The 14,866-nt window shown below is 37.6% G+C and overlaps 1 protein-coding gene across 1 annotated transcript; it reads right to left on the bottom strand.

Annotated features, from left to right (window-relative positions):
* Positions 1–3,074: 3,074 nt before the first annotated feature.
* LOC101848034 (la-related protein 6) lies at positions 3,075–10,173 on the bottom strand. Its single transcript, XM_005095660.3, has one exon. The coding sequence runs from the start codon at positions 9,991–9,993 to the stop codon at positions 8,386–8,388; it is 1,608 nt and encodes a 535-aa protein (XP_005095717.1). The 5' UTR covers positions 9,994–10,173; the 3' UTR covers positions 3,075–8,385.
* Positions 10,174–14,866: the final 4,693 nt, after the last annotated feature.

Genomic DNA, 14,866 nt, shown 5'->3' on the forward strand with positions numbered 1-14,866 from the left:
ACACTTCAAAATAATATATATATGACAGTGAGGAGATGGTGACTGAAATAACTTTTAAAGATCAGCTACAGAAGTGACGGGCAAGGATTTTCGGGCTCTCACTTCCATTTTTTTCTTTCATAGAATTACATAATATTGTTGTGCCCAGAAACACAGGCAACAGTTTGAAATTTAACACAAGATCATTCAACATAAAAACCCAGCAGGCATCTGTAAAACTGTTTTCAAGCATTTATCTCACCTTTTCATAAAGCATAAAACTAAATCTGTTTTTAAATGCTTGTCTTACTTGCTCAGAGCACAAAATTACGTTAAGTTTCCAAATTACAAACACCGAGGAGCTCCACTCAAGAAGTCACGAGAAAAAGAAAAAGAAAAAAGTAATGAGAAAAGGCAGCTTTAGCTGCAATGTCAAGGAAAGACCAAACATATTCCACTGTCGCTATGATGAATGAGGTCACTGATCAATTATTGCTGGACCAACAGGGGTATTAATAAATTGATTTTTTCACGAACTGTAAGCATTTGTGTATATTTTCAACCAAAAAAATTTTTTTTAAAGGATTGAGCAGTGTGGCAATGTCATGTAAGCAGTAGAACCCAATCGTCAACCATAATTATGCCGTACATAGCTAATTGGTGTCTTACAAAGACATAGTTGCTCACAAGCCAAATTATAGATAAAAAAGCGATGATACTGATATGTTTGGGAAGGCAAAAGCTGCTTCGATGAAACAACCCAGTCACCAGTTCAAACGACAATAGTATTCAACTCTTACTTTACCTCTGCTCTGATGTTACAGCTTTGCAAGGGTACCGATATATCAATAAAAGTAACAAAAATATGTAAATCAGCAGTTCATATATTAAATTATATAGTATGAAAATTCAATGAGTAACTGGAAACAAATAGTGAGCAAAATGTAAACATCATGATCACATATGAGAGGTGGCCTGGGAAAACCAGATTAAACCAGATGGAAGACACACAGCTGTTATTTGGGACAGAGCCCGAAAACCATAAAGCATGGACTTTAAGTAGAACTAAATTTGAACCCACATCCCCCCCCCCCCCTCTTTCTCTTTCTCATGATAGTAATTATAATGCCCAAGAACTGTTTTAAAGCTACTTTTATTTCCTGGGTTACCCTTTGACATTCTTGAACTTTGACAAAGATTAAGAGTCAGCATCATCAAATCAATTTCCAGAAACTCACTCATCATGTTTGGTATGGCTTGAGAGCTCACTTTCTTCACATTCAGATTTAACATATTTGTAGTAAATAAGTAACTTTGCCCCAGAAAGACACAAGAAAATAGTTGCCTCAGTTGAAATGAAAATGTGCTCTTCTCAATCCCTGCTAAAAGATAGAATGGTTCATCACCTAAAAAAAGATATAACTCTGACTAATGAGGAGATATACTTTTAGTATTTACTGTTGAAAATGTGAAACTCAAATTAAAGGCTTGCATGCATAAAAGGCAACATTCATTATAAAAAGATGCCAAAATATGATGTGTTTGGTTTTCCAAGGACACCACACATAATATCTTTATCCAAATATCCCAGTCATGACATTCCACTTATACAGGAAACACAAAAACAGAAGCCAAAACCACAAGCGATTCTGGGAACAATATAGATGTAATCTATAACAATGACCTAGTTGGCCAAGATAAAATAACACAGAATGTAGGAAAACAATGAGGAACAAAGAGATCGAGGATGAGAGGGAGAGAGAGAGAGGAAGAAAGGAGGGGGGGAGGAGATAGAAGGAGAACGGGTGATAGAAAGAGTAGAGGGAGGGAGAAAGAAAGAGTATTTACTTACTTTTCAATGCACAAGCCTGGCACATTAATTGAAGGCATCATAGTACAATGAACTTGGTGAAATCACTAATAGAATGTATAACAAAAGCTAAAATGAAAAGGCAGTATGGAAATAAAAGGATTCTCAATGGTCACCAGGCGGACTTGTCCATCACAGACTCATTGAGAGAGTAATAACTAAACAAAAAAGAAGGGAAAATAATCACTGAATGTTTTGAATATCTTAAAAGCTTGAAATAAAAAGACTGTTGTGGAGATACGGTTTGTCATGTGAAGAAAGTGGATAATATGAAAATTTGCCAAAAACAAAATTCTTGAGGCAAATCAAGTACAACTTCAGCAAGAACCCCCCCCAAAATAAACCCAATAAATAAAACCCCAACTCAAATAAGGTAACAAGTTACAAGTCCTCATGGCAATAAACTTGAAACAATGATAATATGATAATTAAACAAGAAATGGAATGTTTTTGCTTCAATAACAGTAACAACAGATGCATAATGATTAATAATAAATACACATAATACAAAAACAATAATTGTAAGTAAAATACAGTTTGCGTAGAGGCCCAAAGAAAAGCTTTTCATCATTTATATCAGAAAAATAATGCTTCAAAACAAAGCCTTGACACTTTCCATGAAAGTGAGGGAATACTGGACATATTAGCATAAAATGATATATGCCAATTTCAGGACAAGACTAGATGGTTATAGATACAAGACACTGGAAACATGGCACTCATTCATCTAAATCTACTTTACCAACAAACAAAAAAACTAAAGAGTGCATTTCAAAATTCAAGATAGATAATCATATATCAAGTTCAAAGTCTCAATTGCATTGAAGATTACCGGTATCTTAAAAGAAAGCTTTTGCTATTTTACTGGTCTTTCCAGAATTTAAAAAAATGGTTAAAGGGGGTCGCGAGTGTAACACAAAAATTGCAAGAGCACTTAAGTCTGAACTGATGAAAAATAAAAATCCCATTTCCATTTCTCCCCCATAACACAATTTTGCCATTTCTGTAATATGCAGCAAATTTATTACAATGAGTCAATGAGATGCATGTCCTTGTCTTGTAATAATAAATTGTAGCTATTGCTAAGGAACATGCATACAATACACACATATATGATGGACTTGCTAAATGCCAGTGTCAAGAACAATTCATTGAAAAGACAAATCCAAAATATCAATATTGAAAGGTAACCTACGATATTATAAATAACTTCTTCTCTTTTTCAATTAAAACCACACATTAGAAGATGTACCAAAATAAAATTTACTCTCAGTTTGGTAATAACATTTTGACCCACTTCCCATAAAATTGTATTAAAATAATAAAGTTTTTAAAATATATGTTTGTGATGGAGTGAGTGTTTATGTGTACATCGTGTGAAATTAAGTACAACAACAGCGATAAAATATATAGTATAAACTTACAATTACAATAATAATTTGATTTCAAGCTGAGTATCCACAGTAAAGAAAGTCATGCAACTCTTTCTGACACTCATAGGTCTAAAACACATGATAATATATATATACAATGACTCAATGTAAGTCAATCACCAGAAAAGAACATGTCTCAAAAATCCATGCATTACTCTCTTTTATATATGTTTTCAATTGTGAAATTAAAGCCCTTATCACAGATAATCTTTTCTACTATTGGCCTATTTATATTTTCAGTGACATCCCATTCCCAGAGCCTGTGAGGAGGTGACAGTCAAAGGTAAAATAGTACCTGCAACTAATCTGGAAGACTGCAGAAATTGGGCATATATCGAAACTCATATATATAATCTTATACAATAGCAAATTCTCAGAGTATGAAAGCAAATCTGAATGATAGGCAATTTGAAAATCCATCCAAAATTTGTACTGTTTCTTTTCCTCAACAACAAAAGATCAGTTTATGCAAGAAAAACTATTTGACACAGTGCAGAACTTAATCTTCTTCAAAGCTGAAATAATTGGAGTAGAAGTAAAACATGCTGCAAGGGGAAACATTTAGCTTCACCGTGACACACCCTCAATTACACAGCATAATGATGAGTGTGATTTACAGAAGAACTAAACTATAAAAATAATAGAATGTAGGGCCTACCACAAAACGTAATATTTCCAACTACAGGAGCTGAATCTAAATGGTTATAAAAGAACAATGAAAGCAGTCATTGGGCATGTGTGGGGTTGCTCTTACATAAATCTATTTTTTTAAGGAGGAGATGGATCAAAGAAGAAACCAATGAGTGTCAGAAAGAATAAATTGCGACCAAAATTTAGACCTTACAGCAATTAACCACTGATTAATTGTACAAAGTTGTGTTTTAAAATGCCAAAATCGAAACAAGATTTCTTGTCTACAGGACATTATGGACTAAGTTTTACGGACACTTCAAATCAACCTCAGCTATTTACACTGTGGAGGCCTACGGTCTCTTTTTCATTGTATTTATATATGGTACTGGGTATGTGATCTTAAAGACAAACACCACGTGCCCCTCCTGCCCACCCCTCACTAGCACCAAAGGTTGACAACATGGCCCTGACCAGCTCCTATAATCTCCAATAGTTGTCTAGGTCTGAACAATGAGGCTTAACAAAAGTTTAAAAACAGCTACCATTATGTTGGCTTCACTGTTAATTAAACACCCTTATATCAAGAAAAGGTTGTTCCACATTGTCATGCTGAGCTGTATTTCCACCTGAGTTTCGTATGAAACAAAACCAAAGAGTACATATTGATGAACAAAGACACGAGATTGAGATCTTTGTTCAGAAATCAAATGATTATGATTTGAGTCTAACTAATCCGACTATATTAAAAATGTAATCCTTTTGTACAGAGGTACATTAAGCTTTAAAAGTTGAATAAAGCTTGCTTCAGAGCTGTGAAAAGTTGTTAGCATGTGTATGTGGAAAACGGAGAATATTACCTCTTATGATTTATTTTTAAAAAAGTGAAACTGAGTAACAGAGCTACTCATGTAAATATCTCTGGCTTTTTTCGTACTTTACAAAGAGCTGCAATTAAGTCTGAACCTTTACAGAATAAAAATAACAGAAAAGATCAGTTGGAAAGTAATGACCACCAGGTACTGGAAGTAGACTGACAAAGGAAATGCAAATAAATACATGGGACATGGACTTGAACCCTACTTCATTGCACAAACAGCAGAGAATTATTTTTATGCATAAAGACCATCAATCAAATCAGCTACCTTGATCACCCCTAATCTCTATGCCCCAGGAAACCATACTTCCCCAAAACCACTCAAGCATTACAGGACTGCCCTGACAGGTAATTTTCTCTCTCAGTCTTTGCAACATTTGATAGATATTTCAGTTTCAAATGAAAGTGAAATAGGACAAATACTGAAATACACTATCTGTATATTTCAAAACTGTTCCTTCTTTCCTTTCAAACATCTATCATCCTTTCTCCTATTCTTTGTATATATTACTCTCTAGCAACAGTAACACCTCTACTCTTCGGCACTTATAATGACCCGATTGTGCTGCAGGTGCTGTAAAACTTGTACTAGAACCAAACTGCAAAATAGCAAAGATGAATACATGTATCTCACAAACAGTATTACCTATCTGACTTTTTTCTACAGAGCAACAATCACAATTAATTTTATGAGATTGGGGCACTTTTGACGCCAGTTAAAACAAAAAGGAGAGAAACACCAATACCAGACAAACAAAAGCTAACAAATTTACAGTAAAACCAACAGAAAGGCTATCAGAGAACATATTGACTCGAAAACCTCAAACTCAAAACATGAAAAATTAAGCTTTTTTTTTTAAATAAGAGGAAGAAACAATCATACCGCCGGCGCGCTGATAAAATGTCCTAAGTTCAGAAAGCAAAATTTTTCAGGAGAGAGCAAAACCTGTTTCAATTCTTTTACAAATTGTACCTAATATATATATACTATACTATCTATGTAATTATGAATCTTTTCTTGCTTTTTTTTCAACATTTAGAATTTGAATTTTGAGAAAATATTCCAAGAGCATATATATCATATATGCAGCCAATCCACAGATTAAAAAACTGCAATAAAAAAAAACTGAAAATATTTTGCGTTTTGTACATTAATTTGAACAACTGGCTGATGATATTTTTCTTTAGGAAGTTTTACATTCTACATTGGTAATACAAGGATTATACTCTCCAACACTATTAAAGAAGGAAAGACAAGTCCTCAAAAGTGTAAAACATTTAAAACTAAGCAAAACTTAACGATTTTAAAACAAAATTTTCAAACACAAACTCAGCAGTGTCGTAAACTTCAGTCAATCTTAAAAGATAAATGTTTTTCTTTAAAAAATAAAACGAGTAAGAATGTTACAGAAAGACAGTTACATTAACAAAGAACAGCAGTCACACCATTGACTCTCATTTCAACAATGACAGCAGTGGTTTTGCAACTTATGTGGTGACCCATTGTCATTTAGACTTAAAATAAATTTAAAGAATAATGGGAGAACAACTGGGTAACCCCCACTTTTGAAACAGCTATGCACCATCCAATTAAAAAAACGAGATAAGAAAGAACCTACAAACTATATTTAAAATCTATAAGACTTGAGAAGACTATCCAAAAAAATGTATGGTCAAGAATGGATCTCTTTCACACCTACAGCTGTGACATGGAGATACACGATTAAATTCATGAGTCTCCCCTTTTATTACCAAACTGGTTCTGCTTTTGTAGTTTACTCTTTTGCTTAACTTCAACCTGTGAGGAAAATAGCCCTCGAAAAGACTGTGACCTGTTGCTCAAGTAAATCTGATGGTACTAGAAAGGCCCAGGCCTTTTCATTTACATTATGTAATTCTATTGCAGCACTTAACTTTTAGAAAATTAATGGGTCTGTAAAACAAAAAAACCACCCCAAAGACAGCAAGCAATATTGAATTATGTCCAGATCTTTTCTCTTTAAGTAAAAAATAATTAACAAAACGAATGCAAAACTTTAAATAATTCTTCACTGCGCTTAGGAACAAAGAACACGTAAAAACTTCACGTTAAAAATTAACTCCAGATCAAAAACGACAATAATTTTTTTTCGAGCAACAAATAAAATGCACCATTTTCTATGAACTAAAAAGTAAAAAACGGTCCATAATAACATTGCAGTTTATAAATTTCATCATACTAACCATAAAGAACTTCGAGCAGTAAGTAAAAGCAATGGAATGCAATTTTATGAATTAAAAGTGAAACTGAACAATAAAAAGGCAGTTAGGGTAATGTAAGGCTGCTGATTCTGTTTAAGATTTTAATGTGCTATAATGTGAATGAAACAATACATGTTACACCTCAATGAACATGTGAGACTACATTCGTTATTTGTGATTCATTGTAATGCCCATCTCTCACAACGGGGAACATTTCTTAAAATCTTTTAAATCCATCTATGACAAACTGAAGCTCCATCTTCTCAAATTTTTTTTTTTACCATTCGTTGCTACACAGCACATTTTTCAAAGGCAATTCAAACGTTGAAAATAGAATCAGTGTTGATCCACTTGACGGTCTACCCTGACAATGCAGTCTACCACAAGTCCCATCTGACTTACCATGGTCTATCAGTCTACCTCAATGTACTGTGATATAATGCATTCTAATGTAAGACCTCAGCAGAGTAATTTTACACTAACACTTCCACACCCTGAAACATTAATTCCTAAATCAGGGAGGCAGCAACCCCCTCAAGACAAACTACAACCGCCAAAACATTTTAAATATAGCCATGGACCCTCCCAAACCTGTGTATATAAACCTAAAAGGAAACCGTTTAAAATTGTAAATTGTAGTACAGTACACGGGTACATCATCAAGTAGAACAGTTGTCAGACCGGTCCAGTGGTAAACTGTCAGGTAAAACAGAAACTGGAAGACCATCAAGTGGACCGGCACTACAAAATATCTCCCTTTAGTTACAGATTCATTTTATACACTTTTTGACAACCCTTTCCCTCTCAAAAAAGAACACAAAACTGTGTTTTAAAATGTAATCTTCAAATAAACAAACATACATGATACAGGTTTTCAGTATTTGACTTTCAAAATTTTGCATCATGAAAACCACATACATGATAGCAGTTAAACAGATAAAAGCAAACACAACAAGACATATTTAGAAGTAAAAACTGAGAACCAGAAATAAGCTTTCTATAACTAAAAATCCTGAAATTAAAACTTTAAAATCAATTACTCCTGCTGTACCATTGTTTTACTTCTAAAAAAGAAAAAGTAAATAATGTGATAAGATGTTAAAAATCAGTATAAAAAAACTGGTTTACTATACTGCATAGCATGATCTCAATTTCATTGTTAAATAAAAAATATTTTAGTTAAAAATTTAGGCCATAAAATTGTTTTTCACTTAAAGAAAAATAATCACTTTTGTACACCTATGAAAGAGCACAATCCATTGACACACCAATTAAAATTTGAAGTAAACAACAGAACGTTTGTAACATGATGCTGAGGAAAAAAATTTGAAGAGACCATTTTGCAATCACCAAGATTAAGTAAATGTGCTGCTTCGAGGTTTGCCTCTCCCTATGCCTCCGTAAAAACCTTTGGTGTCATCAGGACCTTTAGGTTGACGTAACACATTAGTCATGTCCAACATTCTAGGAGCAGATCCAGGAATAAATGTACCATCTGGGTTTCGTCTACCTAAAAGAGGACTGCCCAAAGGACTGCTACCAGACATTTTCTCCTGAGCAACTCTGAGGCGCCTCTGCACCCATGGGCTTGACGGAGTGCTGTCTCCACCAGATGAATCAATGCCTCTGCGTACAGTCTCGGGGCTGCTCCTGGGACTAACACCAGAGTTTGAATCCACCAGGGGAGACTTCCCGGGTCCACGGCGTTTGTTGTGAGGACTGCCGACTGGACTACTTCTACCACCCCGGGGAGGGGTAACATGAGGGCTGAGATGATCACTACTCCTGTACCTATTGGGAGATGTAATACTGGGCTTTGCAGGAGAATCCCCTTCAGAGCCACTGCTATAACATGAAGAATCATGACAGAGCTGATCAACACGCGTCTTTTTCTTGCGACCACCTCGTTTTCTCCTTTTCTTGTCATCACCAGAAACCTCCTCAGGAGAGATGTCATCCTCACCATACTCCCCACCTGCTTTCTTTTTATCCTTTTTATCCTTGTCTTTGCGGTCTTTTTTGTCTTTCTCTTCCTTCCTCTTCGGCACCATCAAGGGAACGACACGCATGCCTTTTCTCCAGTCCTCATTATTGGTAAGAATTTCACAAGCCTTTTTAGCTTGATCATAATGCTCAAAGGCAACTACAGCGCACATTGTTGATCCAAGTTCAGGGTGTTTACATGCGAACTTGTGCAAATCTGATGGAATTGAGCAACCAGGTCGCAATATGCGAAAATTTGCAACGCTACCACATTTTGAGAAAATCTCAGCCATATTCTCCATAGTTGGGTTTTCTAATGGTAAGTTAAGGGCCACAACAGTTCTTGAAGGAACAGTTTCATCATAATCAGGAAGTGGATCCTTTCGTCGGACTTTGGTACATTCATCATTCAGTTCAAGCTTTTCAGAACCTTTCAAACTATAAGCAACAATACGATAGTCCTTTGTCAATGTCTTCATCTTTTTAAATGACGTAATTAATTTGATACTCACGAATCCAGAACGATTTCTCCGTACATGTTTCAGAAGGAATGCATCTTTAAGAATGCTTTCATCAGAAAAATAATATTCAACTAGGGAGATGATTTTTTGCTGCTGTTCTTCATCAGGTGGGTCAATCAGAGCATCAATATCCAGGGCTAAATCTGGCACACTGCTATTGTTACCAGAGTGATCACCATCACCATCATCTGAGAAGTCAGGAGGAAAGCCTTCTTCTTCGCTTGTACAAAAGCTAGAGTCATGAATGCTCCCATTTCCTTTAAGTTGCTCTACTCGCAGTGTTGGGGCAACAATGACAACAGGAGCTTCCGAACCTGATATCGGACCTTCGTCGCCGTTTACCCCCGAGCCTAAAGATGTTGAGCCCATCTGTTGCGAGACATCCTCCACGACAGAGCTATCCAGGCTGTCGACTGGTTCAATCACCACAGGCACGGTGATTCCCGTACTTTCGCTCATTCTGACTTACCAAGCCGCTGTGCAGTTCTCCTCGTTGGTAAAGAAAATACTGCTTTTCACAGCGACCATACAATTCGATTGAACTGAGGTCAGCCAACCTGTGTTTTAGCCGTGGAGGACACACTCAGCAGCGTAGGTGTCTCCGTTGTCTACAAAGTGGGATCGTCCATCGGTTGCGACGTCACTACCGGTCAAAAGGGATTGTTTACGTATTTCCACGTGTTTACATTTTCGGATACAGCGAAACAAACATTATTTCTTCTAGTAAATTGAGAAATTATTTCAGTATGAAGATACCACCTTCAATCAAAGCATTCAATAGATTAATCACTGGATAGAAAAAGCCTCCAAATAAATTGCTTTGATTTCGCATGTAAAAGTCTGCGACACGAAAGGATTGTTTCATATATATTTTTGGTTCATTGTTTAGCTTTATCGGCAATCTATGGTAAGCCTGCCTACCCCCTTATTTTATTTAACTTGATAATGGTACAAAAAGTGCAAGTTAATTCATCTGTCTGACCCATACTAGATGTACACAATGGGCACCAGATAGCTCTATGGTCCGACTCAAAGAAGTTGGTCTGACCCGACGATACTTGTTAGCTTCGGGTGCTTGTGTGTGTGTGTGTGTGTGTGTGTGTGTGTGTGTGTGTGTGTGTGTGTGTGTGTGTGTGTGTGTGTGTGTGTGTGTGAGGGAGAGAGAGAGAGAGAGAGATCGAGAGAGAGAGAGAGAAAAAAGAGAGAGAGAGTGTGTGGATGTGTGTGGGTATGTGCAATGTAGGCCTATGTGTGTGTGTGGGGGGGGGGGGACGAGAGTGTGTATGTGTGTGTCAAAGAGACAGGTCAAGATTGAATGGAGAACACAGAGAAAAGGATATTATTATGTGGGGTGGAGCTGAGAATAAGTGGAGAGAGCTATATAGGCCTATATTTTGTTACTTTAGTTTATTTTATTCTTCATAACTTTTTTTCTTTTATTTATCTATCTATCTATCTATCTATCTATCTATCTATCTATCTATCTATCTATCTATCTGTCTGTCTGTCTGTCTATCTATGTGTCACATATATATAGATTTTTTTTGTTGCTCGCAACAGCATAAAGTAGTAATGCACGGGGGACACATTAACTTAAATATTTTCAGTTGATAGGCCTAGGAAATTTTGAAGTTTGCCCGGAAGGCTAGGTGTAGATCTTTCCAACCATAAGATCAGGGGTGTTGCTGAAACTGAAAGATAGCATGCAGTAAGAAGGAGCCAAGGAGTAGCAGTTGAAAAACGACAGAAAGAACCGGGCCCAGAGGAGGGGGCAAAAGAGGCGAAAGGGTGGGGGCAGAAAGTGGAGACGAAGGCAAACGACAGAACATTGCTGGAGAGCAGGAAAAGAGGTGAATAAAGAGACAATTAAGTTAACTTCAGAGAAGAAAAATTTCCTTCGCTATATTCTTAAATTCGAACCTGGGACTTATTGAATGAGAGGCGAATACCTCAACTTCGAGGCCACAAAAGCCCCATACATAATAATTAATGTCACAACGTGGTGAAATCCAGCGTCAGTTGTGGGAATCAAGAGCTCGTCATTTTGGGACACAGCCAGTGGCGGTGGGTAGTGAAGGGCTCACGGGTTTGAGACCACCTCCCCACCCCCAACCGCACACCCCAACTCGATCCCTAAGTAAATTAAAATAACAAAATATTGTTGAAACCGTTATGATCGCACGCAAAGATCACAAAGTAATCAACTTGGCGGCTTGCTCGTTTATCCAACCACTGTTGTCAACGCTTACAACTATAGTAACTTAACAGCCAATCAAATGTCTTTAGGGCTCAGAAAAGATAAGTCTGTTCCCATGCTCCCTCCATAAAGAAAACTCTCTTGTAACAAGGTAGAAGACTTGAAAAAAACAACAACACTGCACAGGGGGCTCACGCTCTCCTAGCCCTGACAATGGGGTGAACGTTTACGACACACTTTCCCTCAGTGACACAGTTACCTATGCGTTCATTGGACCTTTGTTGTGCGCTGTACTTTCCGTGACTACACTGCCTAATCCATCGAATAGATGGTATTATGTTTGGAGTGCTTTATGAGTATGTTTGTGTGTGTGCCGCTGAGATTTAACAGTTATTAATTTAATCAAACCACTTTTGAGGCAACTTTTTCATTAGATGAAAATTAATTAGAGAAATTTGGAGGTGAAACGGCTTCGTCCCCACCATCCAGAGGAATTTAAACAAAGAGATGGAAGACAAAAGTGACTCGCCTCGTTTGATTGCTCCTCAAAATGCCATGGCACGCCGTGATATTGCTTGCGATTTGGAGGTAAAAAAAAGTGGAAGAAACCTAAGCCCCACCCAAATTTGGGTCCACCCACCGCCACTGCAAATAACATGGCCGAGACGAGCTTTTCGTATCTAGATAAGCTCGTCTCCGGCTGGACCCTTGGCTGTCACACGCAGGAATAACGCGAGTTTGATTTCTGTGCGGGGATAAATTTTATCGAGTATCTCGGTCTCCCTGGGTGGTATTCCTCTCAGCCCGAGTTGACCTTGACAGGCTGAGTCGAAGCCTTCCTCTTGAATGATCTAGAGAGTGTCGCTGGGGTCATAAAACACTTACATAAAAAAACCCTCTGAAGAACCGCACAACTGCATGAACCAAGATGGGCTCCTTGCGGAAACAAAACAACATGGGAAGGACAGGCAAAAAAGGAAATTATTGTAGGAAAACAACCCTATAGTTTTTCTGTGCTCGTATTCTGGGTCGGTACACTGAACTGTGGGCAAACGTAATAATAATATGGACCTGACCAATTTGAAAGGATGTCAGTTTGTCACTCTGATGATACATGTATTCTGGGTCGGTACACTGAACTTTGGGCAAACGTAATATGGACCTGACCAATTTGAAAATGAAAGGATGTCAGTTTGTCATTTTGATGATGCAAGTACTAGAAAGAGCATAAAATGTGCATTTAAGTATCAGAAAGAGAAATCGGGAGAGAGAGAGAGAGAGAGAGAGAGAGAGAGAGAGAGAGAGAGAGAGAGAGAGAGAGAAAGAGAGAGAGAGAGAGAGAGAGAGAGAGAGAGAAGAGAGAGAGAGAGAGAGGTGGGGGAGGGAGAAAGAGAGATTGGGGGGGGGGGGGGGGAGCGGAGAGAGGAGAAAACGTAATAAAACTAATAATTGCCAACGACACAGAAAGTATGAAAAAAACCGGTACATGGACGATCCCAAGAAGACCACAAAAAAAAGAAGATAATCTGAGCGCATGCATGTAAGAACGGTTTCTTTCAACAGTTAATGTCCATTTCAGCTAGGAACTATGGACAAAGAGGAGGAACTCTCATCAAATACAGTCAAAGCCAAACACGGGTAACTCGAATTCGTCGGGGATTGGAAATAGTATTCGAGATTTCCGTAATTCATCATGTCCGTGAAGCCCCAAATGCAAGGAAATAGCGAGAAAATCAAGGGAGCCAAAAAAAAAAGAACATTAAAACAATTAACGTGTGTAGTTCCCTTGATGAACTGAACATGTTGACAGTGTGAAAGCAAGAAGATGAATGAAAGTGGAAAGCAGAAAATCTCACGTGTGCAGTGTGCACAGCCGACTCTTACGTCATTCCTTTCCTCTCATTTCATTGGATTACTTACAGAAAATTATGCCTCTTGCCATCCACACCGTGCACGTCTTACAGCGTGATTGTACGCGTGGCGAGCCAGTCATGCGGTGCGGTCAGCATCACTCCCCAACCCCCCTTCCTGCCCCCCCCCCACACTCCTCCAGCCTCTTGTGGTGAGACATGGATCAACTTTTTGCTTTACCAATAACAAAAATAAATAACAACAAAACATCTACCCGTGGCAAGAAAGGCTATAAAGCCGACCCGGGTCTTTAGTTGAGAATGCGAAATGGATTTGTTCGAGATTCGAGGTTTGCGTCGAGATTTCGAATGTTGCGAGTTCTGGAACTTCGTGAAATTAGTAGAAAGAAAACCCGAGAATTCGTGATTTTCGCGTTCGTGATTCGTGGACTTTACCATTACTCAAGTTCAAATATGTGTTTACATGTTTATATCTACTTGTATATAATGCTATAGGATATTGATGCAAATAATTGATATATCCTGTGTTTGTAGGACCACTATAACAAAATTAACGGTGTGGAAATAGACCGTATGCCCCCAGGCAGGGAAAGACATCAGCGAAAAAACCCATGTATTTATTCGAAACTCATGATTTATTTATTTCTCATCCCCAGCCTTTATTTCCTCGTCATTATCAATGTTTTTACTACTCGTCTTCTTCCCTAAATTTCTTCCATCATCGTCATGATCATGATAATCATCACAATCACCATCATCATCATCAAGTATATTAGTGGTGGATGCAGGCCTCGGTCTGGTCTCGTGCTCGTACGCAAAACCTTTTCTCATCTTCACAAAGGGCCTATTTGTGGAAATAAATAGTGGTATTCACCAAGAAAATTTATTTGAGAGGAAGTGAAAAATTAGGTAAACCCAATATCTCATTCGGTATGTCTTCTCTCTTCGTCTTTTCAGCTGATAAAAAAACTAAGACTTTTGTCTTGGCATCCCTGTTGAAGTTGAATCTACCTCAACACGGACAACTGAAATTTACTGGTGTGAACGCACTTGAAGGCCATTATCGATCGGTCGTCCAATACTTCTGGCGTAAACTATCAGTGAGAAAGGTGAAGAAAACCTGGAAAAAACAACATATGACACAAATCAAGTACCATAATTATTTTTTTAGGTTCAACGGCACGCGCGACCAAGAAGTTCTTCAGCCAATTCCTGTTATCCAGGTTTAGCGCATTTCGATGTTTGTATTGGCCTTAGGCCTGGC

This window comes from Aplysia californica, unplaced genomic scaffold, assembly GCF_000002075.1.
Source record: "Aplysia californica isolate F4 #8 unplaced genomic scaffold, AplCal3.0 scaffold00110, whole genome shotgun sequence".
Lineage (NCBI taxonomy): Eukaryota > Metazoa > Mollusca > Gastropoda > Aplysiida > Aplysiidae > Aplysia > Aplysia californica.